At 56.5% G+C, this 25,669-nt stretch overlaps 1 protein-coding gene across 2 annotated transcripts; it reads left to right on the top strand.

Moving 5' to 3' along the window:
• Positions 1 to 1,408: 1,408 nt before the first annotated feature.
• ZMIZ2 (zinc finger MIZ-type containing 2) lies at positions 1,409 to 18,387 on the top strand. 2 transcript variants are annotated; one of them, XM_037837255.1, is made up of 19 exons: positions 1,409 to 1,553; positions 7,903 to 8,024; positions 8,115 to 8,229; positions 8,566 to 8,768; positions 8,982 to 9,174; positions 9,487 to 9,750; positions 9,981 to 10,160; positions 10,843 to 10,917; positions 11,132 to 11,300; positions 12,136 to 12,280; positions 12,430 to 12,640; positions 13,327 to 13,432; positions 13,528 to 13,685; positions 14,430 to 14,497; positions 14,767 to 14,835; positions 15,107 to 15,357; positions 15,945 to 16,114; positions 16,204 to 16,443; positions 17,274 to 18,387. In XM_037837255.1, the coding sequence occupies exons 2-19, from the start codon at positions 7,975 to 7,977 to the stop codon at positions 17,379 to 17,381; spliced, it is 2,775 nt and encodes a 924-aa protein (XP_037693183.1). In that variant the 5' UTR covers positions 1,409 to 1,553; positions 7,903 to 7,974; the 3' UTR covers positions 17,382 to 18,387. The 2 variants fall into 2 exon arrangements, with proteins under 2 accessions (XP_037693183.1, XP_037693185.1); XM_037837257.1 differs by having other exon boundaries at positions 1,411 to 1,553; positions 7,900 to 8,024.
• Positions 18,388 to 25,669: the final 7,282 nt, after the last annotated feature.

Below are 25,669 nucleotides of genomic sequence, written 5' to 3' on the forward strand. Positions count from 1 at the left end.
AAGGACTCGCTAGGAGACAAGGACAAGCCACCCCTGGGGTGGGGGGCTTCTGGTCTCCCCAGCCCCCTCCGGAATCTTCCACAACTCCCCCCAACTCACAGGCTCAGGCGGGGCAGGAAAGGCTTCGGGTCCCGGTACTTGCACCCCTTCTTCCGGGTCTTCTGCGGTGACCCCTTCCCTCCTTGCCCCTCACCCCCACTCCACCTCGCTGTGTTCTGCCCCACGGACGATGACCCGCCCTTACGCGTGGAGGCCCTTCCCTCTGACCTGTTCCCAGAGGACTTCTCTGTCCTGCCCACTGGGGACGCCCAGAACCCGGGCCAGAGCTAGGCACAGAGCTGGCCTCGTGTTCGTGAAATGCTCCAAGGATTCCCAGAGGAAACAGCCAGCTGGGCCGGGACTCCGCCACGGAGGAAATGTCAGCAACTGCAATAGGGAATAGGGAGTTTAGGCTTAAAATGTACCTGGCTCCTATGTGGAAGGATGGAAATGTTTTGGTAATGGATAGTGGTGATGGCAGCACAACATTGTGAACTTAATTACAGAACTGAAATCTGTATCTGAGTGTGGTTAAAAGGGAAAGGTTAGGTTGTATATATAGTAATAGAATAAAAATTTTTAAAAATATCCATGGAACTACACTACAGTGTACTCTTAATTTATGCCATGGACTATAGGCTCTTATCAATTGTAACAAACGTTCCACACTAATGCAAGGCGTTAATAATAGGGTAGGGTTTGGGAATACTGTATTTTATGCATTCTGTAAACCCACAACCTCTGTAATAAAATTTAAAAAATTAATTGTGGGTAATCGGACAAATACGTCTTGTATGAGACTAGGATGATACCGAGAATAACGCGCGGGAATAGCGATGGAAAAGTGCGAGCAGAAAAAAGCAAGGGTATTTCACCGGTCGAGGAGGTTTTCACGGAGGGCAGAGGAGGACGTCTGAGAAGCGAGGAAAGTTAACAAGGGGCCAAATATATAAGCTCAAATGCAGGATGCGGCCACCAGGGATCGCCCTTGCCGCCTCTGGGCCCCGAAGAAGCTCGCGGCCCTGGGAAACCTTCCTCCCGCAGCAGCCGACCTTCCCCGCAGGCGCACAACACAGCCCCAAAACCCCCGCCTGCAACCCGGCAGCCCGCGGCGGAAACCAAACCGGAAACGCGGAGCGGATCGAAGAGCTCAGCATTGCGAGAAGGGCCCCGGCCCCGCCCCCAGCGCCCTCCAGGCCCCGCCTTCCTGCCCCGCCCCCGGAGTCCTTCAGGCCCCGCCCCGCGCCGACCTCGGCCCCTGTCCGCCGAGCGGCCGGCTCCGGGATCCATTGCTCTCGCCTGAGCCGGCGGGGCGGGGCTGGCCTCCGGGCGTCATGCATATGCATGAGGCGGCGGCGCGGTGGCTCCATTGTGCAACCGGCGCGGGCGCGGCGGGGATGGCGCGGGTGGCGGCACCCCCGGGGCGGTGGGCCGGCTGAAGGCACCGGGAAGGCGCGCCGCGCGGCGAGGAGCGGCCCCTGGGAGCGGCCAGCGGCGGTGCGGGGCGCGCGGAGGTGAGCGGCGAGGCGGGCGGGCGCGCGGGCCGGCGGGGAGGCCGGGCTGCCTCTCGCGGGGGCGCCCGGGGATCGCTATGGCAACGGCCGCCGCCCGCGGGCAGGTGCGGGCAGGCGCGGGCAGGTGCGGGCAGGCGCGGGCAGGTGCGGGCAGGTGCGGGCGGCGGGGGCGCGGGGCCCGCCCTCGCCGGGGCTTTGCCCGCCCTCCCGGGCCCGGGCTGTCGGGCTAATTCGGCAGGCCCGGGACACCCGCTGGCCTCTGGTGCTACCTGGCCGGATGCGGCGGGGACAGGGGCGGCCCTGGTCGGGTCGGGGACGCGGGGGCTCCGCTACCCACTTCCGGTCGGGCTTTCTGTCCGTGGGGCGTTCCGGCGGTGGGCTCGGGCTGACACGGCCCGGGTGGGCGTCAGGGTCGTTCCCGGCCCTTCACCTGAGCCTTTGTTGGGGGCTGGCCGGAAGCCGGCCCTGGGAACCCGGGAGGTAGCGCGAGGGTGGAAGTGGCCACCGGGGACCCTTTAAAAGGTGTGCGAGAGCTGAAACCTGGCCGCCTCTCCAAACCTGGCCTTCCCTGGCTGCCTTCGGTTTGTTTGGGGCCGAGCGGCCTTACCTTCACGGCGCCTCCCTCCAGCCCCCGTACGTGTCAGCGGAGAGGTGTGGGCACCCGCCGAGGCCTGATCACAGGGACGGAGGAGGCGCTGCGCCTCTCCCGGAGCCCCGACGGTGCTCACCTTGGATCCCCGGCCCGTGGTTTGGAGGGGAAACACCCCTTCGCAAACGGGCGATGCGGAAGCGCAGGCTTGAGGGCGGCGTGTTCTTGGTCGCCCTCTTCCAAGTAGTTGCAGTAAGATCAGTGATGATGTCTTTAACTCATTTGTATTATCCCGAGAAGGTTTCACAGGGACCTGGTCAGAACATGTGACTCCATGTGTAAAACCATGATGGATAGGATGGAGGGGACACACAGCCTTACTCACCAAATGCTATAACTAGAGATTAAAATTGAGGAAGCTAAATCCCTAAGTAAGTAAGGGAATCTTATCTGTACCCAGTCGGTACTGACGTTGGTGTACTTACACTCTCAGGGGGTGGTTACAGGCTGGAAATATAAAGCAGTTAAGAGAACATGAAGATGAAATCAATGACAGGGTCAGAGAAACTTCTAAAGGACAAGCAGAAAATGCTTGGGGGACACACACCTGAGGATTGGGATTGATTTCCAAGGGATGGTCATGCCTCCCCATGCAGTGTCCCCAGTTTTCTTTCAGTCCTATGAAGAAGAGGATGGTGGCAACTACTTTTTTTTTTGTACCGTTTTGCTCATTGGTAAGCAGAGGCCCAGGGTAGTGAAACGGCCAAATTACCGTTGCTCTGCCAGGCGAAATGTCCTGTACCTGGGCAATTCTTAAATGTTTGTTCTTGGAATTATTGGATCACCTCCAGGATCCCCGTGTGGTAACTGTCCTGGCCTCCCAGGCAGAGGAGACAAGAGTTCCAGGACCCAATTTTAGCACTGAGGACCCCCATGCTTGCTCCATCAGATGATCCTCAGGCTCCGCTCTGCTGGGGGCAGGGAGTCAGGGTGTTGTGATCTGCTAAGAAGGGGTTGCTGCCTCCAGGCTGCCCTCTTGGGAGTCCAGCCACTCGCTGGGCCTGGCAGCTACTGCTTCTAGCTCCCCAGGCAGGCAAAGAGGGTTGAAAGTGTGCAGGGCTAGGCTTGCCCCAGGACCCATGAAGACATCAGCTTTATTGAAGCATAGGAGATTTTTGGGGTTCTGCAGCTCTGGGGGTCCCAGTGAATCAGGTCTGGGTTGTGAGTTCTCTGTAGCTCTTTTTCTGGAGGATGATGTGACCTTCTAGGTTGACCTGTGACCAGCCCTGCCGAGGGTCCCAGCTTCCCTCTGGTGAGCACACCCTGTCTTCAGGCAGACCCCCAGGCTGGTTCCCCAGCTCTGCCTCTTAGTGGGGGAGGGCAGGAGCAGGATCTGCACTCAAGGTGCAGGGGACAGGGCTTACTTTCCTGCCCTGGGTCACTGGATACCAGACTTGGAGAGTGGGGGGTCTCCCTAGGGCCACCAGCCCTCCCCTCAGGAGGGCAGAGAGCTTTGTGTTAAGAAGCTCACTTGGCAGGAAATCACCTCTGTGGGGGGAGAGGTCAGGTTAGGGGGAACTGGAAATGTTTGTGGTCTCCTGTCCACAGCAGAGATGTCTTGGGGGTGGAATTCCCCTAACCCACGTGCCCTGGCAAGCTCGCAGACCTGGGGTGTCCCCGCCCACACACCCGATCGCCCACCCCACCCCCGAGCTCTCTGCTGTTTCCTACAACTATCTGAGGCCCTCAACATGGGGTCGCCGGGCCAGCACCAGCAGCATCCCCTGGGAACTTGTTAGAAACACAGAGCTGGGGCCCCACCCCGACCTACGGGATCGGGTGGAGCTAGGTAGTCTGGTCACCAGCAGGTGACAAGGCTAGTGACTGATGCACAGAAGCTGGGGAGCCAGTGCCCCAGGAAGTCTGGGAGGAGGCACTTCTGGGTGAAACGCCACCTTTCAATTCCTTCAACCTGACTGCGGCAGTTTGGTGTTCCGGGCCTGCATCCCTTCCCTTTGCTTCATGGGACAGCAGGCAGAGTGGCCTAGTAGCCACTTTGGGGGCACGGGGTGGGGGAGCTGTTTGTTCATTTGTTTAAAATTTGCTTTAATTAAAAACATTTTGTAATTACATTGTTTACTTTGGGATGATTATAGACTCACATACAATTTTAAGAAATACAGACCCTGGGTACAGTTCACCCAGTTTTCCCCATTAGTAGTATCTTGCAAAACTAGTACAACATCCCAGCCAGGATACTAGTGTCCATAGAGTCTGGATGCAAGACATTTCCATCTCCCCAGGGATCCCTCTTGTTGACCTTTTACAGCCACACCAACTTCCCTTCTGCCCTGCCCCTCCCCTTTAGCCCCTGGCAACCAGTAATCTGTCCTCCGTCTCTGTAATTTTGTCATTTCAACTTTGTTACGTAAATGGAACCATACCGTATGTACCTTTTGGGATTGGCTTTTTCTACTCAGCCTAATTCTCTGGAGCTTCACCCAGGTTGTCCTGTACTAATGCTAGTGTTGCTGACTAGTCATTCCATGGTGTGGAGGGACCACAGTACACCCACTGAGGGATGTCTCGGTCGGGGCTCTTTAATATGCGGAAAGGTTTTTGGGTGAACATAAGTTTTCATTTCTCTGTGATAAATGCCCAGGGGTGTAATTGCTGGGTCATATGGTGATAGCATGTTTAGTTTTTATAAGGAACTGCTAACTTGTTTTCCAGAGTGGCTGTACCATCATACATTCCCACCAGCAATGCATGAGTGATCCAGTTTCTCTGCATCCAAAGGTGGAGATGTCACTATTTTTTATTTTAGCCGTTCTGATAGGTGTGTTTTTGATATCTCACTGGGGTCTAAATTTGCATTTCCCTAATGGCTAATGAGGTTGAGCATCTTTTTGTGTGCTTTTTTTTTTTGCCATCTGTGTTTTCCATTTGGTGAAATGTGGTCTTCATTTCTTTTGACCATTTTCTAATTGGATTGTTTGCATTGTTTTGTTTTACTGTTGAATTCTGAGAAATCTTTATATGTTGTAGGTGCCAGTCTTTTGTGAAATATATGATTTGCAGGTATTTTCTCCCAGTCAGTAGTTTGTCTCTCTATCCTCTTTTGCAGAGCAAAGGTTTTTTTAATTTTGGTGAGGTCTGATTTGTCAGTCTTTTCTTTTATAGATCATGCTTTTGGTGTCAAGTTTAAGAACTCTGCCTAGCCCTATTTCAAGTTTTATAATTTTGCATGTGTAAAGTCCTTTTAAGTCCATGGTCCATTTGGAGTTACTTTTTATATAAGGTGTGAGGCTTGGGTCGAGGTTCATTTGTTTGCCTCTGGATATCTACTTGCTCTAGCACCATCGGTCGAAAAGACTGTCCTTCCTCCACTGAATTGGTTTTGCACATTTGCCAAAATTCAGATGGGCTTGTGTGAGTGGCTCTATGCCTGGGTTCTGTTCTGTCCCTTTCGTCTCTGTGTCTCTCCCGCCACCAGTACTGTAGGCTTGATCAGTGCAGCTATAGGAGAAGTCTGGGGCTCCAGCTCTGTTGCTCCAGGCTGTCCCTGCAGGTCAGGGAAAGAGTTTCTGTTGTGGGCAGGTCACACACGTTGCCATCCCTGTGTCAGGGAGTGGGATACCAGGCTTCCAGTACCTGGCTGGGCCATCCTGGCCCTGGGCCACATGGGCCTGCTTCTGTCCAGGGTGGTGACAGACACCTGCCCTCCCTGGCTTCTGCCGCGCCCCACCCTGTGGGGTCTTGGCTTGCAGGGAGGGAGTGAGCCTGGGAACCAGGAGTTGTCTGTCTCCTGTGGGACGGGGTGTCTAGAAGGGGAGCCCCAGACCCCTGCTTCTTGAACACTGCTCCTCCCCCACCCTTTGCCCCTGCCCCCTCCCCAGTTCCTTAGCTGGGCTTCCTCCTTTCCCTCCCACCCCTGCCTGTCCCAGGCTGGAAATAATGCCCACAAGAGACCCTGTTAGCAGGGTGACCTCAGGGGTCACCCATGAGGAGGGCGAGGAGAGCTGACCGGGCCCAGCTGCTGGGGGTGCTTGGGCTGCATCTACTCTCACTACAGGATGTGGCTGCATCCTGGGACAGCCCCCCCCCTTCCCCTCCTGGCCCTGCCCCGATGGGGGCTCTGTGCCTGGCTTGGCTGGACTCACAGCCTGGACTCTGCGCCTCCTCTTGTCTCAACACCCCAGTGGGAGGCCAGTGCGGGTCCACACGCTCAGGCCCTCTGGGCCCATGGGACCACCAGCTGGGAGGCCCTGGGTCCAAATCCCTGCTTGGCACTCCTACCTGTTTTGGGGCCCTGGCAAGGGGTGAACCCACCTGTGAGCCTTGCCTTCTGCGTGTAGAAGGGGTGGTGATAATGGCACCCCTAAGAGAGAGTGCCTGTGGTGGTGATAGGGAGGGGGCTGTATGGTATATGAGAAACCCTCAGGAAATGTCAGGCTGTGGCCCTTTCATACTAGGAGACCCCTCTCCAGGACTGGAGCCCTGAGTGCCAAGGCCAGGTGGGTGCCTCCAGGCAGTGTGTCCTGGCTGGCAAGCAGCCCAGGCCCAGGGGCCCTGAAAGGCCACCCTTTTCCAGGAGTGAAGCTCAGTGCCTGGGCAGCACCCCCTGCCCACCAGCACAGCGCATCTCCTGGCCTACCCGGACTCTGAGAACCCACTGAAATGGCCCCTTCGCTTCCACCACCCAGCCTGCGCCTTGGCTGGTCTATCCCTGTGCTAGGGCTGGGCGGGGGTGAGCCAGGCGGCCCCAGGGACCCGTCCAGGGGTGTGGGCTGCACGCAGCAGGGCGTAGAGGCCGCCTGGAGGTGTGTGTGCAGCTTTCACCTTGGCTTCTGTCCCCTGGTTTCTCACAACACTAAGTGAGGGAGAGTAGGCCCACAAGAAGTCAGCACCCCGCAGTCCCAGGGAGGCCTGTGGGTCCCTGCCCGTCCTTGCCAGGGTGGGCGAGCGCATGCCCCCATGCTCTTGGGCCTCCAGTTCTCTCTCTCTGGGTGACCCCGAGCCCTGTGTATCACCTATGTGCATCCTAATGGGAATCCTTGGGTGGGATCTGCTGGCAGGGCCCCCTTGGTGGTCTGGCAGCTCTGAGGCTGCCCATCCTTCACTCAGGAGCATAGTTCTCCCACCCCCCAGGCCAGGTTGGCTGGGACTACACCGTGACCCTCTGCACTCCCCTCTTGACTTGCTAGGCCCCGGCCCCTCCCCAGCCACCTGGGCCACCCACGCCTTGGCCTGGCGCCCCTCCCACTGCCCTGCAACTGGATTCCCTCCCCCGCTCCCCTGGCTGCCAGCCCAGGCCTTCTGAGGGAGCTCCTCGCTGGCGGGCCTCCTGGTTCCCCAGTGTCTGCTGCGGGAGGCCAGGGCCTCCCCTTGCACTCAGCGGGCATGAAGGCCCCGAGAGGGAGGGAGGGAAGGAAGGGGGGGGCGCGCAGAGAGCCTGCACTCTTGACACTGCTGCTTTGCAGGGCCCTCCTGGGGCTCCGGGTGTGGGGCCCGGGCCACAAAGGGTTACCCCTGACTTCCGGGAGGGCTGGCCAGGCGCAGGGCTGGCCGGGCGGGTGGGGTGGCCGGATGCCAGGTTGCCCCAGTCCCCTGGCTGCCCTCGACGCCCTGCGCGGCCCCGGGTGGCCTCCCCCGCCTGGGCTGGGATTGGAGGCTGCGCCCTCCTGGCAGAGGAAGGGGCGGGGCACCCCCCCCACCCCGGGGCCTCCCAGCTCACCCTGCCTCTCCCTGTCCCAGCAGCCCCAGGAGCTGAGTCCAGATAAGCACCTCCGAGGCAGAGGCAGCTCCCCGCCGGCGGCTGCTTCCCGGCCAATGAACTCCATGAACCCAATGAAACCCGCCCTGCCCCCCACGCCCCACGGGTGAGTGCAGGGCCTGCCGCCCTCCCACCCGGGCCTCTTGCGCTTCCCTCCCGGGGACCCCTCAGGGCCTCACAGCATCTCTCCCCATAGTGATGGTCCCTTCGCCTACGAATCTGTGCCCTGGCAGCAAAGCGCCAACCAGCCAGCAGGGTCGCTGTCCGTGGTAACTACCGTGTGGGGTGTCAGCAACACATCTCAGAGTCAGGTAAGGTGCCACACCTGGGCACCCCCAGAGCCGCCAGCACCTGGGCCACCTGGCTCCTGGCTGGGGCGGAGCTCGGAAGAACGGGTTTGGGGAGACCTGGCCGATGAAGGCTGGGCCTTCCTGAGTCTCCCAGGTGCTGGGATGCCACTTCTCCTTCCACCCTTGCCATGGGGACTGGTCCTCCACAAGTCAACACGGCTGGCTCACCCCTGCCCCCTGCCCCCCAGCCCCACAGACCAGGCCTCTGCTTTCCAGCCCCTTAGAGCAGCGGTGCAGAGGGTGTTTGGTGCCTCCCTCTACCGATTCTTGATTGCCATGCATCTTGCTTCCTCACAGGTTTTGGGGAATCCCATGGGCCCTGGAGGGGACCCCGCTGGCAGCTCCATGATGCCGGGTGTGGCAGGCGGCAGCCCCGCCCTCAACTCACCCCAGTTCCTGGGACAGCAGGCCTTCGCTGAGGGCAGCACCAGCAAAGGCTACGTGCAGCAGGGGGTGTATGGCCGTGGGGGCTACCCCGGAGGCCCCAGCTTCACCACAGGGTAAGCAGACCACCCTCACGTGGCAGGTGTCCCAGGCTCCCTCCGGCTGCTCCAAACTTGGTGGGCTCCTAGGAGCCATGGCCTGTGGACTCGTTGAGCCCGAGCCTCTGCTTCCCTGCTGGCCTCTGCGGCCGAGACACAAGAGTCTCAGGGACAGTCTTGGGTTTGGCTGTCATGGGATGCAGAGCAGGGGTGCAACCCTGTGTCTTGCAGGTATGCAGGTGGTCCAAGTGGCCCTGGGGGCCTGGGCCTCCCCTCGCACGCCTCCCGGCCCTCCACAGATTTCACGCAAGCAGCAGCGGCCGCTGCCGTGGCTGCTGCTGCGGCCACAGCCACTGCCACCGCCACAGCCACTGTGGCTGCCCTCCAGGAGAAGCAGAGCCAGGAGCTGGGCCAGTATGGAGCGGTGAGGCACCCCACAGTCCCTCTCAGGGTGGGGCCCTTGGGGGAAGCAGCCAGCATCCAGGCCTCTCCCCAAAGTTTTTGGGGACTCTAGGGAATGGGATTGGAGTGCCCTGGGCTAGTTTTGGGACAGGGCCAATGGTGATAAAGTGGGCAGGGAAGGAGTGAGGGTCTGGGGGAGCAACCATGGCTGCAGGAGAGCCTGGCAGAAGGCTGGGCACGGAGCTGGGTGCCCATGGCTGAGGGAGGTGGTGTATCTGCCCCCAAGTCTCCTTTCAGGTGGGGCCGGGATAATTCCCCTTCTTTCTCTTCCCAGATGGGGGCTGGACAGTCATTTAACAGCCAGTTCCTGCAGCATGGGGGTCCCCGGGGGCCTGCCCTCTCCACTGGCATGAACCCTCCCAGCATGGGAGCAGTGATGGGCCCCTCCAGCAACCCCTCTCTGGGCATGAACCCTACCCGGGCAGCGGCCCTGACACCCCTGTATGCGGGCCAGCGCCTGCCCCAGCAGGGGTACCCTGGGCCCCCCCAGGCCCAGCCGCTGCCCCGACAGGGGGTCAAGAGAGCCTACTCCGGCGAGGTGAGTGTTGGCGTATGGCGGGGCATCCGGGCCTGGGGCTCCCTCTCACCCTCAGTGCCCACCTGGGTCTTTGGCAGGCCTGGGCCCCTGGGGCGGCCGTGACTGACCCTGGTGAACCTGGAGCACCCACTCTTCCTGACACTTCAGAGCCAGAGCCCCCACCCCGCTGACACCTGGGCTTCCTGCCGCCTCTCCTCCACCCCTTCCCCCCTACCCGTTTGCCTTTTCAGGTGTATCCGGGGCAGCAGTATATGCAAGGAGGCCAGTATGCACCCAGCACTGCCCAGTACGCACCCAGCCCCGGGCAGCCCCCCGTGCCTGCACCCTCCTATCCTGGGCACAGGCTGCCCCTGCAGCAGGGGATGGGCCAGTACCTGCCCACTCCCGGCCCCCCAGGACTGCACTACAAGGTAGGACCCCGGGCCTCCCTGCAAGGCTGCTGGGCTAAGCCAGGCACTGCAGGGGCCACATGTACCCCCCGGGGCAGGGAGGGATGTTGGCCCTGAAGGCCCCTCCGCGAGATGCAGCCCTCCTTGGAACCTTGGCCCAAGGAGTAGCTGGTTGTAGAGCAGCAGGCAGGCACCTGAGCCGTCGAGGCATCCTTTATGATAAAGATGCCCCATTTCCCTCTCCTTGCTGCAGGAAAACTAAAGCGCAGTGAGAGGCCCTGCTTCCCCAGGCCCTGTAATCAGCTCACCTGACCTGGACAGAGTGATGCCACCAGGAGCCCTGGGCCCATGGCGGGTCATGGGCGACGAGAGGGGGAAGCAGGGAGGAGGTGGGGTGTGCTCTAGGGGCTTGTGTCTTTCCAACCCCTCAAGTGCTTCTCTCCATAAATCCCTTGGACATGTGGGGCATCCCTCGTTTGTAGTAGTATTTTTTTAAGTATTAAATTAGTACATGTTCCTTGTAGATTACTTGGAGAAATTATAAAGAAAAGAATCAAGTTTGGTGCCCATCTGTGTAGGAGCATCTTTCTGCTCCCAAGCCCTTTCCCGTGGTCCCCCCCTGGGATTTAGGTCCAGGGTAACCATGGCTAAATGGGCAGGAGGCAGGCACCAGCCCAGGCTGACCCGTTGCTCTCTCCTACAGTCCGACCAGTTCAACGGGCAGAGCGCCAGCTTCAACAGCGGGAACTTCAACTACAGCCAACCCAGCATGAGCGGGGTACGGGGGCAGACAGGGCACCCCAGGGACAGGAGGTCTCAGGGTGGGCCCCAGGGGGGCGGGACCACCCACGAGGGCCCTAGCCAGGCACCCCATGCCATCTCGTGGGCCTCTCCCGTTTCTGTTCCACTCCTTCGCACAAGTGTCCGGGGAACAAACTCCCCACCTCCCACCCCCTACGATCCTGCCTTAACTGTCTTTGCTCGGCCTGCAGCCCACCCGCTCCATGCCTGGCTACCCCAGCTCCCCCCTGCCGGGGAACCCCACGCCACCCATGACCCCCAGCAGCAGCATCCCCTACCTGTCTCCAAGCCAGGAAGTCAAGTCTCCCTTCCTGCCTGACCTCAAACCCACCGTGAGCTCTTTGCACCCATCGCCCTCAGGTGAGGGTTGTCCTTTCCCAGAAGAGAATGGTTGGGTGTGTGGGTGGCTGGGTGGGTGGACTTCTGGGATTCCAGAAAGTTCTGCAGGTGGCCGGGAGGCTGGGAGGCTGTGACATGTTTCCCAGGCTCTGTCTTCTGCTTCCTGAGAAGTCAAGAACTCCATTTTCTTGGAACCAAATGTTCAGTACCAGGCCTTATTAGCCTTTTTTGATATGTGGACCTCTTTGCGAGTCTGTTCAAGGCTGTAGATCTCCCTAGAAAAATACCCACGTATGTAAGATTTTGTATAGAACTTCAGGGGCTCCTTGTACCCCCCAAGCCCATTCCTGATTAACCACCCCTCATTTTGGGAGGCCACAGTAACAGAAGCTGAGACCCCAAGTTGAACGGTGAGAGGTGAGCTGGCTGCCCATCCACACCTCCTCCAGCTCCTAGTCTCTGAAAGCACCACAAACACCTTTTTGGGATGGGGGCATGTTCTCAGACATAATTTAGGGGACTTGGAGGTCGATCGACCAAGGACATGTCAGAACGTTGGGGTGCAAGGATTCCGCGACAGTTGGGAATGACGGTTGAGACCCCTGCCCCAGGAGAAATGCTGCCCAAACCCCAACCCCCAGTAGCATGGCTCACTCCTGCCAAGCCGTGCCCGTCCTGAGGGGGCCTGAGCCCCCCGCCCCTCATGCCCTGCGTCCCCGGGCCGCCCGCCTCCCTGAGTGCGTCATGCTGGCTGGCTGGGGGGCTGAGCCCAGCCCCAGCCCGGTGCTTGTCCTGCTGTGGTGTGGGGTTGCCCCGGTCCCCCAGCTCCCAGCCAGCCGAGGCCCTGTGCTCTCAGGAGCCAGCCCGTGCGACGAGCTGCGGCTGACCTTCCCCGTACGTGACGGAGTGGTCCTGGAGCCCTTCCGTCTGCAGCACAACCTAGCAGTGAGCAACCACGTCTTCCAGCTCCGTGACTCCGTCTACAGGACGCTAATGCTCAGGTGAGCCCAGCACCCCCCAGCCAGGGCACTGTCCCCTTGGCCTGCCCCAAGTGCCCTGGCATCACCGGCCCCGGCCTGTGGGCCTGCCGCTGCGTCCCCCGTTCTCCTCCCTTCATCCTCAGAGTCTCTCTGGGTTTGTGGGTGTCCAGACCTGACCTTGAGCTGCAGTTCAAGTGCTACCACCACGAGGACCGGCAGATGAACACCAACTGGCCAGCATCCGTGCAGGTCAGCGTCAACGCCACGCCGCTCACCATCGAGCGCGGTGACAACAAGACCTCCCACAAGCCCCTCTACCTGAAGCACGTGTGCCAGCCTGGCCGGAACACCATCCAGATCACTGTCACGGCCTGCTGCTGCGTGAGTGCCTGGCTGGCTGGGCCACCAAGGGCCATCGGGGGCCGTCAGGGTCTCCCACCTGCCCCTGTGCAGTGTGCATTTCCTCTTTTTCCCCTTGTCCTTTAAGAAAAGGGGTCCAAGCTAAATACACCTGAGCTGTTTCCCAGGGAGAGGAAACTAACTGGACTGGAAGCTCATGTTCGTTCTGTAAAAGAAACCCAGCCATGGGCCCCGAACACGTGGAGAAAGCTTCTGGTTCCTCACCTGAGCCTGCCTCCTCGTCTTGAAGGAGTAGTGAGTGCCAGCAGGCATCAGTGGCAGGCAGCCCCTGGAGAAGAAGAGAGCGCTGCCAAAAGTTGCAGGGGAGGCAGCTCCAGATGCTGCTCAGTGGGGGTCCTTGGGGCTGTAACTCAGACCCGAAGTCAGTGATGGTGGAGGCTGCAGGCAGGGCTAGAATTCGAGGGAACTTCAGGCCTGGTGACTGATAAATAGAGGTGAGAAATAGGAAGCGGTCAATCACAGAGCAGGACCCACAGCAGATTGTAAACATATGTGTGGGCAGGGTGGTGGCACAGGGTCGGCCTGCAGGGAGGTGACGGCAAGGCCCCAGGCCAGAGACACAGCACCCTGCCGCGTCAGCACAGAAAGGGGTCCCAGGCTGGGCCTGCGAGGCTGCCAGCAGCTCCCCCCACACCCTCTCGTTGCAGTCCCACCTCTTCGTGCTGCAGCTGGTGCATCGGCCCTCCGTGCGCTCTGTGCTGCAAGGCCTCATCAAGAAGCGGCTCCTGCCCGCCGAGCACTGCATCACCAAGAGTGAGTGGGCTCACTTCCCCAGCCCCCCCAGGAGCGGACCCTGAATCACACCCCTGCCAGCCCCATCCCTGAATGCTCTCCCTGTCGCCACCCAGTCAAGCGGAACTTCAGCAGTGGCACCATCCCAGGCACCCCGGGGCCCAACGGGGAGGACGGCGTGGAGCAGACAGCCATCAAGGTGTCCCTGAAGTGCCCCATCACCTTCCGCAGGATCCAGCTCCCTGCCCGTGGCCACGACTGTCGGCACATACAGGTGGGGGCCTCAGCACAGCCGCCAGGGGAGGGGGTGGCTGTTCCAGAGCGTCTGTTACCAATGGACTGACATCCCCCTGGACAGTTACGTTCCAAGCGCTTCCACCTCCTGTTTACCTGGTCCCACCTGGACCTGGGGGAGTGGGTGCCGCCCGGCAACAAGGGTAGGTGGCGAGGAGCTTGGCAGCCTCAGCACAGTCCTATCAGACTGGGCCTTCTCATTCCTTTAAACATCATGACAATTTAATGTAACTTTTTTAGCAGCTATTAAATTCACCCAGCTTAGACTTGAAGAGATATACAGGTGTGCCATGAGGTCATTTTTCTCCCCCAGCCCACCAGGAGCAACCTACACCACCTTTTTTTCATACCTTCACAGAAACGTTCTGTATATCCAGAAGGGAACGCCCACCCCTGCCCCTCACATGGGTGGTAGTGTCTCTACACACAGGCCTATGTCTTCCCATTTTCCTTTAAATGTCTGTCCCGGAGCTCGTTCCCTATCTGTGCAGCCTCCTTGCTCTTTGCTGTGCCACATGGTTTTCCACTGTGTGGAGCCCCATAGTTCATTTACCCAGTCCCAGGGATGGCCACTTGGGTTGTTTCCAGTCTTTAGTCAAACAATGCTGCAGTGAAAACCCCAATACGTGCGTCAGAGGCCAGAGCACCTCCACCAGGCCACCCCTGCACCCCCACCCTCATGGGAACACCCTGTTTCATGCAGTCCCCCTCACCCCCCCTTCAGTGCTTCGACCTGGAGTCCTACCTGCAGCTGAACTGTGAGCGGGGGACCTGGAGATGTCCTGTCTGCAAGTGAGTGCCCCGAGACCCTCCTGCTTGCCTGGGGTCCTGGGGACAGCAGGGGGCCTGGCTACCCCTAGTTGGGGGTAGGTGGGGCTGCACAGGTCTTCGGGAAATGTCCCGGTCCTAGGAAACATGCTCGTCGGGTGGCGAGTGTTGGCTGCACAGACCCGTGTGCTGATGCCCAGGGCTGTGGCCTTGCAGGCACTCAGGAGTGACCAGTCTGCGCCCAGAGGGGTCAGGCAGGCTCTCTGAGCACATCCTTTCTGTTTGTCTTACAGTAAGACGGCGTTGCTAGAGGGCCTGGAGGTGGACCAGTACATGCTGGGGATTCTTATTTATATTCAAAAGTAAATGTCCTCTCCCTGGGACTCCAGTTCTCCATTTGTGACCCCGGGAGGGGTGGGTGGGCCTCCCTGTGGTGAACGCAGCCTTTTGAGCCTCTTTCCACAGAGGGACGGGCGCCCTTCTAGGGCCACCGTTGGCGTGAGCGTCCTGTTCTCATCCGTCCCAGGGTCTGACGTCCCCACTGGCGCACAGAAGGCACTGGGTCGTGGTGGCAGGTGGGGGTGGGAAGTGGCCAGGCCGGGCTGTGACGACCGTCCACGGTGTGTCCCCCAGCTCGGACCACGAGGAGATCACCATTGACCCCGCGTGCAGCTGGAAGCCGGTGCCCGTGAAGCCTGACCTGCACGTGAAGGAGGAGCCGGACGGGCCGGTGCTGAAGCGCTGCCGCACCGTGAGCCCGGCCCACGTGCTGGTGCCCAGCGTCATGGAGATGGTGGCCGCCCTGGGCCCTGGTGCCTCCCCCTTCGCCCCGCCACCACCCCCCACAGCCCCAGTCCCCACCCCCAGCGACTACCCCAGCCAGGGTGAGTGTGGCAGACGTGGACTCGAACCTCGCTTCTGGGCGTCCCAGCAGTGGGGGGAGCCGTGGACAGACAGTCTGAACTCTCGGACCCCAGTCTCCTCAACCGTGATGGTGCCGTGAATGCAAAGAGACGTTACCCAGGCCAAACAGCTCGTCTGTAAACAGTTCAAATCGTGATGAGCGCGCCTGTCCTCTCGCACACCCTGGGCCAGCTCTGGGGTGCTGGGGCCCAGGCAGAGCAGTGAAGGCTGTCTCAGCCGTGCTCAGGCTACTCCCATGTCTCCCAGAGGCCCACGGCGGGAGCTCTGCCCTCCTCCCCCTCGCCCAGCCTGGCAGGAACCTCGGGCCTTGGCTCATGAGTTCCTTGGTGTGTGGCTGGGGTCTGAGGATCCCATCACCCCTGGCAGCCCCATGCCTGGTAGGCTCTGAGGCCAGCTTCCCCCGGCAGATAGAGAGTAAACGCCCTTTTCCCGTAACACCTGAAGCTGTGACAGTGAGCACTCTCTGATCCCACCCATGTGGCAGTTGGGGGAAGCCGGGGCACCCCTCCCGAGACCCTCACACAGCGACCCGACTGTCTTCTCACAGGTTCTGGCTTCCTGGGGCCCGGGAGTTTCCCCGACTCCTTCCCACCCACCACACCCAGCACCCCAACCCTGCCTGAATTCACCCCGGGGCCCCCACCCATCTCCTACCAGTCGGACATTCCCAGCAGCCTCCTGACTCCAGAGAAACCTGCCTCCTGCCTCCCAGCCCAGGTGAGTGCCTGCTGCGGGGGCCAAGTGGGGACAAGGGTGGAGACCCAGTGAGCAGAGGAGTTTTACCAAGTAGCCCTCTCCTTCCTCAGATGGCACCCGCCGGCCACCTGGACCCGGCCCACAACCCTGGGCCTCAGGGGCTACACAACCCCAACCTCGGGGCCCCCCCAGGACCCCAGCTCCACCACCAGAACCCGCCCCCACCATCACGGCAGCCCCTGAGCCAAGCTGCGGGGCCTAGCGGGGAGCTGGCTTTCAACCCTGCTCCAGGTGTGATGGGGCCAGGCAGCCTTTCGGGGGCGGGAGAGGCCCCAGAACCGGCTCTGGACGTGAGTACAGGCCCAGGCCAGACGTGGGCAGTGGTGGCTTGGGGCAGCTGGGCTCTGGGGGATCCATAGCGGCTGGCAAAGAGGACGGCGATCCCTCAGTAGTTGTCCAGCCGAGGGGGGGCCACCCAAAGAACTTTAAATGGATGCAGCTCATTCACTGCAATGGATTCCGTGCCTTGGAGTAGGGCCATCAGGAATGGTTTATGGCAGGAACCCTGGGGTCCGAGTGCACTGGTATCAGCTACACGGTTTGTCTCATAACGGGTGTTTGCAGAGCTCTTCAGAGAAGACTCAGCTCAGCAGATGATACGCTTCCTTCAGACCCTACTGGAGTTGTCAGTTTGTTCATCCGTGACTCCCGGGTGGGGTGTGAGTCCAACCTCAATGTTTAAAACTGAGGTCTGTCTCTTGACCATAATAAAAGAAAGACATCAAGGTCCAACATGAAAAAATCAGAGCACCACAAAGCAAAAAACTCTTTGCGCATGGAATTCCGCCTTCTGGCAGGTGCTGATGTCCCCGTTTTGGGGTACCTCTTCCCAGGACTGAGAGCTTTCTGCACACATGAACAGTTGGGGTCACCTTGGATGGGAGCTTTGTCATCAGTTAGCTCCACCACTACAAAGTAGCCTGCTGCAGGGGGCTTCAAGGGTTCCCTGTGCAGGGTCCCGGGCCTGTGTCTAGGTGGGTGGAGGGCTTGGCCCGCGTCCCTGCTGGGCCGATGTTCCGAATGGTCGCCAAGGGAGACGGGCGCTGAGGGGCGGAAGTGGCAGCTTGCGTGTGTGGTGGGTCCAAGGCCAAAGCCGCCCCCTCCTCTGCTTTGTCCTCAGCTGCTCCCAGAACTGACCAATCCCGATGAGCTGCTGTCGTACCTCGGCCCGCCCGACCTCCCCACCAACAGCAATGACGACCTGCTGTCACTCTTTGAGAACAACTGAAGGACCCCATGTTCACCCCGACCCCGCTGGGATGTGCTTGCACATCTCAGAGAGGGGCCTGCCCAGCCCCCGTGGGGCACACGGGGGTCCTCCCCACCCTTCCTCACACACACACCCGCAGCCAGGGCACCAGCTGCCTGGCTGCAGCCCCCAAACTCAGAGCAGCCCTGGGGACCGTCGCAGGGGGCTGCCAGCCGGGCAGCTGGCCCCCACCTCATCCCCCGTCATGCTCACTACCACAGAAATGATTTTTGCTGAGGCACCCTGCCCACCCCACCTCATCCACACTCGTGCTGACACTGCCCTTGTCTCCTGGGCCCCCAGCCCCGTCCTGCCCCGATGCCTGCTGCGCCCAGGCCTGCGTTGTGTTCCTTGACGGTGGCAGAGCCGGCGAGGGGCGAGGCTTGCTCTGTCCGCCGGCCTGTTGGACGTTCGGGGGGCTCCTGGCTGAAGTCCCTGGGCCCCGGAGTCTCATCTCTGGGAACCACATTGAACCCTGGCCTTTCAGGGGCGACAGGCGCTCTCCCAGCCCACCCCATCTGTGGTGCCCCCTCCCCTCCCCTAAGCTTCCAGCGGGGAGGCTGTAAAGCACAACACTGTACAGAGTGCAGAAACACTACAAGCTGAGAAAGAGGGGACATGCTGTGTAAAGGCAGCAGGCCCCTCTCTGGTACAGCCAGGGTTCCCGGTGCTCCTTTCCTTGGGCCGACAGCCCCCAGGGGACGGTGAGCTCCCTGGAGGGGACATGGGCGTCCCAGGCCCAGCTCTGCACAGAAATTCTCTGGCGGGCTGCTCTTGCAAGTCCCCTTTGTCCATGACAGTGAAGAATTGGTACAGCTGTGATTTTTAAAACCACCTTTCCCATACCCATCCGTAAGCCGGGTCCCGGTGGCAGGGGGCCTTGTGAGCGAGTGTGTGCGTGTGTGAGCAGGCCCGCAGGGCCCCTGTCTATCCTGTCTCTGTATCGGTCTCCATTAAAGGACTCCCTGTTGGGTCTTGCTCGGCACCCTCTCCTTTGTGCTCTGGGCGCCGGATCTGGAGCCTCTTGCCAGAGCCCAGAGGCTGGCGCTGAGTGCCCTTCCCGAGTCTTGCCCTGGAAGTGACGCCTGTGGGGTTCCCAGGGGCTGGGCTGGCCCGCCGAGTCGCTTCCAGGGCCACGCAAGGCCTCCTGACTGCGCCCGCCCTCGTGGTAAATTTCCTTTTCCCTGGAATTTTCCATGTTGGCTTCAGCCTGAGAGTTATTTGGTGAAGTGTTGTCAGAGCCAGGAAACCAGGCTTGGCCCGGGGGTGATGTTGGCCACCATGTCACCTTCCCTGGGGCTGGCCCGGGGCAGGGAGCCAGGAGGACGCCGCCCAGGCATAGGTGCAGCCCCCAGGAGGATGGGGCAGGGGAGCCCAGCTTGGCCTTTCTGTGTGCCCTGGGAGGCCCTGGAGCACAGGAGACAGTCCGATAGCCACACCTGTGGGCTGACCGGGCACTCCCCCAGCTCTGGGTCAGGGCCAACCCTCTCACCCTTTTGGGCCCCTGAGTCCCTGTGGGGGCAGGGAGGGCAGGTGAAGCGTTAGGGCTCAGGACCCAGTCCGGTCCCACTTGACTACAAGCCCAGTGCCCACACCCTCTTGGCAGGGGGTAGAAGTAAGGGCTGTGCCCCGAGTGAGTGCCTTCCTGTCCCATGGGGGGAGAGGCCTGCTGTGGAAAGATGCAGACCCAGGGTACCAGGCAGCAGGAAAATGGGAGTGGGGGTGTGCCCTGGGTTCTCCAGGGAACATCTGCAAACTCCTGCACCAATGGCGAAGTTGGAAGCAGGACTGGGAACCCCTTTCTCAGCCTGCAGGGTGGGAGCAGGATATCAGTTGTGGGCAGCTCCAAGTTGCCTGTTGATGTTTTATTTTCCCCATTGACGTTTTGAAGCCACAGATTTGGGCCTTGTCCCCTTCCAAAGTCTCTGTTTCCAGCGTTTCTACCCTCTGGCCCAGGGGTGAGTGCAGCCAGCCGCGGCACGGGGACGGGTCAGGCAGAGCATCCTCGCTCTTCCGCAGCCCACCCGGGGAGGAGGGAGGAAGGGTGGGCTCCCTTTTCTTTAGGGGTGTCATCTGACAACGTGGCAGTAGCAGAGCTGACACCTGTCTGGCTGGGTGTCAGTGCACCAACCACATAGTCTGTCACAACCCCAACTCTGCTCCTGGGTGAGATGAGAAGTCAGGAGACAGGGACAAGCAAAATGTTGGAAACTACCCAAAAGTCCATCCACAGGGGGTCAGATAAACAACAGAGGAACTCTATGCCAGGATATACAGCAGTGAGGTGAGGACACAGCTATATCCTAACTGTCAGAAGCGGGTTGAATAAAATTACAGGAGGTCATGCACCACATCACCAGTTTGATAGCGCGCAAAACCAAAAGTGTATTTTAGGGAATTCATACATACATGCTAAACTCGAAAGGGTAGCAGGAAGTTGGTGGAAAATCAACACAAAGCTCACCCGGGGGATGGGACAAGATTACATTTGGAGAAGAACTAAGGTGTCTTCAGAGGGGTTGGTTGATACTCTAATCCTCAAGGTGAGTGATGGCTTCCAGGGTTTTCGTTTTATGATGCCTCATAAATTACATCACATACATTCTTATATACCATGTAATACATAATTTAACAAAACAAAAGACCATAATTTAACAAAACAAAAGACCAACAAAACCTAACATGTATACTCCATCTGATAATAGCAGAATATGCAATTTCTCTCAAATGCACATGGAATATTCTCCAGGATAGACCATATATTAGGCACAAAACAAGTCTCAATAAAAACATTGAAATCATACAAAGTATCTTCTTTGACCAGAATGGATTAAAATGAGAAATCAATAACCAAAGGAAAGCTGGAAAATTAATATGTAGAAATTAAACAACACTTAAATAACCAGTTGGTCAAGGAAGAAATTACCAGAGAGATTAGAAAATACTTTGAGATAAATGAAAATGAAAACACAACAAACCAGAATTTATGGGATGCAGTGAAAGCAGTGCTCAGAGGAAAATGTATAGCCATGAAGACATTATAAAGGAAGAAAGTTCTCAAATCAATTACCTAACTTTCCACCTCAGTGAAATTGTAAAAGAATGAACAACCCAAAGCTACCAGAAAGAAGTAAGTTATGAAGATTGAGGTAGAGGTAAATGAAATAGAAAACAATTGAATCAATGAAACCAAAAGTTGGTTCTCGAGGGAAAAAATGAAATGGACAAGCATTTAGCCAGACTGACTAAAAAAAAAAGAGGATACAAAAATTAGAAATGAAAATGGGGCATTACTACCAACTTTACAGAAAGGATTATAAGAGTACTATGAATAATTGTATGTCAATAAATTAGATGACTTGGATGAAATTAACAAATTCCTAAAACATAGAAATTACCAAACCTGATCCAAGAAGAAACAGAAAATCTGCACAGATGAATAACAGAGAGATTGAATCAGTAATCAAAAACCTCCCAACATATAACCCAAGTGTCTGTCCACAGAAGAATAGATAAACAAAATGTGGTATATACACACATTTTATTTTCCTGGCTGCAAAAACAAAATCTACAATGGGTTGGCTTAACAACAGAAATTTACTGGCTCACTGTTTCAGAGGCTAGAGTCTTGCTTAGTACCATCTTCTGGCTGGCTGGCAATCTTTGGGGTTCCTGGCTTTTCTGCCACATGGCAAGGCACACGGCAGCAACTTCTCCTTTCTCTTCTGGGTTCCATTGACTTCCAACTAATGGCCACACCCTGTGGTTTCTCTCTTGCTGGATGACGTTCATTCTGCTTTAAAGGACTCCAGTCATAGGATTAAAGCCCCACTTTGTTCACTGGGGCCACACCTTACGTGAACTAACATCTTCAAGAGACCTTACTTACAGTACATCCACATCCACAGGACCAGGGGTTGGGACCCAAACACGCCTTTTGTGAGGGACTGATTCAATCCCCCAAAAATGCAATGGAATATTATGCAGCCATAAAAAGGAATGGAGTTCTGATACATGTGGCAATGTGCCAGTTTGGAAATATTATGTCCCCCCAGAAAAGCCATATTCTTCAATGCAATCTTGTAGGGGCAGATGTATTAGTCTTTTGATTCGGGTGGAAACTGTTTGCATGGAGATGTGATTCACCCAACCGTGGACAAGATCTTTTGATTGCATTATTTCCATTCAGGGTAGGTCTTGATTAATTCACTAGAGTACTTAAGAGAGCTGAAGACCTGACACAGATGCTGACGCTTGGAGATACTTGGAGATGCAGACAGAAGGATATTTGGAAATGCTAAACTAAGAGAAGAAGTCCAGAGTTTGCCCCAGGGAAGCTAAGAGAGGACTCCCAGATGCTTAGAGAGAAACACCCTGGGAAAAAGAAACAAGGACACACAGGACCTGAGAGAGAGCAGAGAAGACAGAAGCCCAGAGTCATGTTGAGAAAGACATTTTGGAAACACAACCCAGGAGCAAAGGACCAGCAGGTGCCAGCCACGTGCCTTCCCAGCTGACAGGTGTTCCAGATGCCATCAGCTGTTCTTCAATGAAGGTATCCTCTTGTTGATGCTGTAGTTTGGAAACTTTTATTGCCTTGGAACTATAAATTTGTAACCTAATATATACTCTTTATGAAAGCCAGTCCATTTCTAGTATTTGCATAACGGCAGCTTTAGCAAACTGGAACAAACAACATGGCTGAACCTTGAAGACATCACATTGAGTGAAATAAACAAGACACAGGAGGACAAAAAAATATTCTATAGTCTCACTGAGATGAAATAATTAGAATATGCAAGCCTATAGAGTAAGATATTAGAATACAGGAAGGGGAACGGGAAGTTAAAGCTTAATGGGTACAGAGTTTCTGTTTGAGCTGATGGAAAAATCTTCATGAATGTAATGAACACCTCTGAACTGTGTACTTGAAAGTGGTTAAAACGGGGAAATTTTAGATTGTATATATGTCACCAGAATAACAGTTTTTACAAAAATCATGGGTCTGTTCAACAAAAATAGTGAACCTTAATGTAAATGATGGGCTATAGTTAACAGTAAAATTATACTATTGTTTCATCGATTGTAACAGAGGTGCCACCGTAATACAAAATGTTAATACTAAGGAAATTGAGGGGGGGGGGGCGGATATGGGAACTCTGCATTTTCTGAATGATTTTTTGTAAACCTACAACTACTCTAATTTAAAAAACAGAGGGGAAGCCACCTCTGTTTCTGGCTTCACGGTGACATTGCCTCTCCAGCACCCCTGCTAGCGCCAGGCCTGCTGTGCAGTCCCCATCCGGAGCACTCCTACTCTCCAGGCCCAGCATCACGGGGCTCAGCTGTGGACACCCCAGCCCCCCACCCCACCCCAGCACCAAGCACACACACCCCTGTCTTCCCCAAGACTAAGCTCCCGCCTGCAGCCCTCTCCCCTCTCCCACCCCTGCCCCCTTTAACTCTACCCACCATGGCATCTTCTCCCACCCTTCCAAGTCTCAAACTCAAGAGGCCCTCCAAGACAGCCCTTCCCTCCGGCCACTGCCACAGCTCCGTCCTAGGCCCGGGACCCTGGCTGGATCAACAAGCATGAAGCTGGGGACAGACGGCAGCTCCATCCTTGTCCATCTGATCAAGGAGGCATTTAATAGGCCAGGAACTGTCGCAACCTTCTTTTCTCCCTTTCTCACAGTTTACCTATCGTTATCGGAGGTTATTGGCCTCTTGCCTGATCCAGTTTCTAGAATCAGCATACAGTGAAGTGCAGAGGTTGACGTCAATTAGTTTGATAAATGCACACACCTGTGTAACCACCACCCCCAGTTGAGATCCATGACTTCTACCCCCACCCCTGCCCCCAGCACAGGTCACTGCCATTCTAGACTCTGTCTCCATAGATTAATTTTATCTGTTCTTGAGTTTTAGCTAAGTGGCATTATAGAGCACACACCCTTTTCGTTAACTGACCCGTCCTTAAAGCTTATACTTTCATCTAAACATAAGTTGGTCTTATTTATTCTCCCTTAGTAATGACCCAGTGTGCCGGTTTGAATGTATTATGTCCCCCAAAACACCGTTATCTTTGATGCAGTCTTGTGTGGGGAGGAAACATGTTGGTGTTGATTGGGTTGCAGACTTTTGATTGGATGTTTCCATGGAGATATGATCACTCAGCTGTGGGTGAGATCTTTCATTGTATAATTTCCATGGAGGTGTGACCCACCCATTCACCATGGGCCTTGATTAGTTTACTGGAGCACTATATAAGCTCAGACAGAAGGGGCAAGCTTGCTACAGCCAAGAGGGACACTTTGAAGAATGCACAGGAGCTGAGAGAGGAACTGCAGATGAGAGACAGTTTGAAGACGGCTGTTGAAAGCAGACTCTTGCTCTGGAGAAGCTAAGAGAGGACAAACTCCCCAAGAGCAACTGAGAGTGACATTTTTGAGGAGCTGCAGCCTAGAGAGGAACGTCCTGGGTGAAAGCCGTTTTGAAACCAGAACTTTGGAGCAGATGCCAGCCACGTGCCTTCCCAGTTAACAGAGGTTTTCCAGACACCATTGATCATCCTCCAGTGAAGGTACCCAATTGCTGATGTGTTACCTTGGACACTTTATGGACTTAAGACTGTAACTGTGTAACTAAATAAACCCTGTTTATAAAAGCCAAACCATTTCTGATGTTTCGCATTCTGGCAGCATTAGCAAACTAGAACACCCAGAATGGGGATTTGTGAATACACTCCCCAACCTCCAACACCCCAACTCATCTGGTGGGGTCCCTCCCCTACTTGAACCTTTTCATGGTGCATTAGCCTGGCCATAATGGGGTGCAAGGGACAGTAACCCAGTTAGAACCAGCTTAGGAAGACAGGGACTCGGATGGCCTTCCTGAAAGGGCACTCAAGGGCCACCGAGGCCGTTGCATGCCGGGGTAGGGTTACCTCCAGGAAGAGCTTTCTGCCTTTCACTCAGCCTCTCCTACCAGCTTCTCCCAATTAGGGGGAGACACAGAGCTTCTAAGACTCACTTCCCATTAGTTCATCATGGAAAAGGTCCCAAAGTATAAAAAAAATCCCAATAATGGGCAGAAATTGGCTCACCCTAGCAGAGGCCATGCACATGACAAAGCAGGGCCAGGAGCACCTCCCAAAAGAAGGAGGGAGCACCTATCAGAAGTCAGGGTGCAGAGTAGAGCCCCATTCTGGCCTGGCCCCTGCCTCCTGCTCTGGCTTCTCCCACCCTGTACAGCTCCAGCTCCACACACCTGCTCGCTCGCCTGAGGAGTGCCATGTCTGCACCCCCAGCATCTTCACCCAGCTCAGGCTTCGGCGGACGGATCACCTCCTCAGGGACACCCTCTGCTCCCCAGTGGCCTCCCCTCACCTGGGCTGTGCCCTCATAGCCTCATCACACAGAGGAATTCAACAGTGCAGGATATTTTCCCAACTTCTATTAAATGAATGTTCAAACCTCTGTAAAGCTAAATAAATGGTACAATGAACACCATAGAGCCTTTAGATGAACCAGTCATTAACTTTTTGCAACAGCACTTTATTGCTCTCTCTCTCTATTTATGTTATATACACACACTCACACCTTTTTTTTAACTCTGCCAAGCATTCAAAAGTAAATTGCAAGATGAAATAATAAGCACTTCATCTCTAAGCACTTCAGCATGCATCTCAGGAAAGTAAGAATGTTCTCTGTCATATAACTACATCATCATTTCACACCTCAGAAAACTAACAATAATTCCATAGCATTGCCAATTATGGTCAGTGTTTGGTTTGCCGAAGTTTCCGGAATGCAATACACCAGAAATGGGTTGGCTTTTAACAATGGGGATTTATTAATTTACAAATTTATAAAGTTCTAAGGCTATGAAAATGACCAGTTAAGGCATCAGCAGGATGATACCGTCTCTGAAGAAAGGCCGATGGCATCTGGGGTTCCCCTGTCACAAGGGAAGTCACGTGGCCGGCGTCTGCTGGTCGTTCTCCTGGGTTCTGTTACTTTTGGCTTCTGGCTTCGGTGGCTCTCTCAGCTCCTCTGGGGGCTTTTGTCTGTAAACTCTCCAAACTTCTCCGGGTGCTTCTCTCTGAGCTCTCTGGCTTTTTGCAGCTTCTGGTTCCGTGGCCTCCTCTCTGAGCTTCTGTGGGTCCTCTCTCAGCAATTCCCGAGACTTTTTCTCTCTAAGCTGTCTCCATACTTCTCTGGGTGATCCTGTCTGAGCTCTCCAGTCTTTTTCTGTCCTTTATTCTC

This window comes from Choloepus didactylus, chromosome 5, assembly GCF_015220235.1.
Source record: "Choloepus didactylus isolate mChoDid1 chromosome 5, mChoDid1.pri, whole genome shotgun sequence".
NCBI lineage: Eukaryota > Metazoa > Chordata > Mammalia > Pilosa > Megalonychidae > Choloepus > Choloepus didactylus.

Coding starts and splice junctions, on each gene's coding strand:
- ZMIZ2 (XM_037837255.1), top strand. CDS start 7,975: ATGAACTCCATGAACCCAATGAAACCCGCCCTGCCCCCCACGCCCCAC. Junction 13,433..13,527: donor CGAGCACTGCATCACCAAGA/GTGAGTGGGCTC, acceptor GTCGCCACCCAG/TCAAGCGGAACTTCAGCAGT. Junction 16,444..17,273: donor CCCCAGAACCGGCTCTGGAC/GTGAGTACAGGC, acceptor CTTTGTCCTCAG/CTGCTCCCAGAACTGACCAA.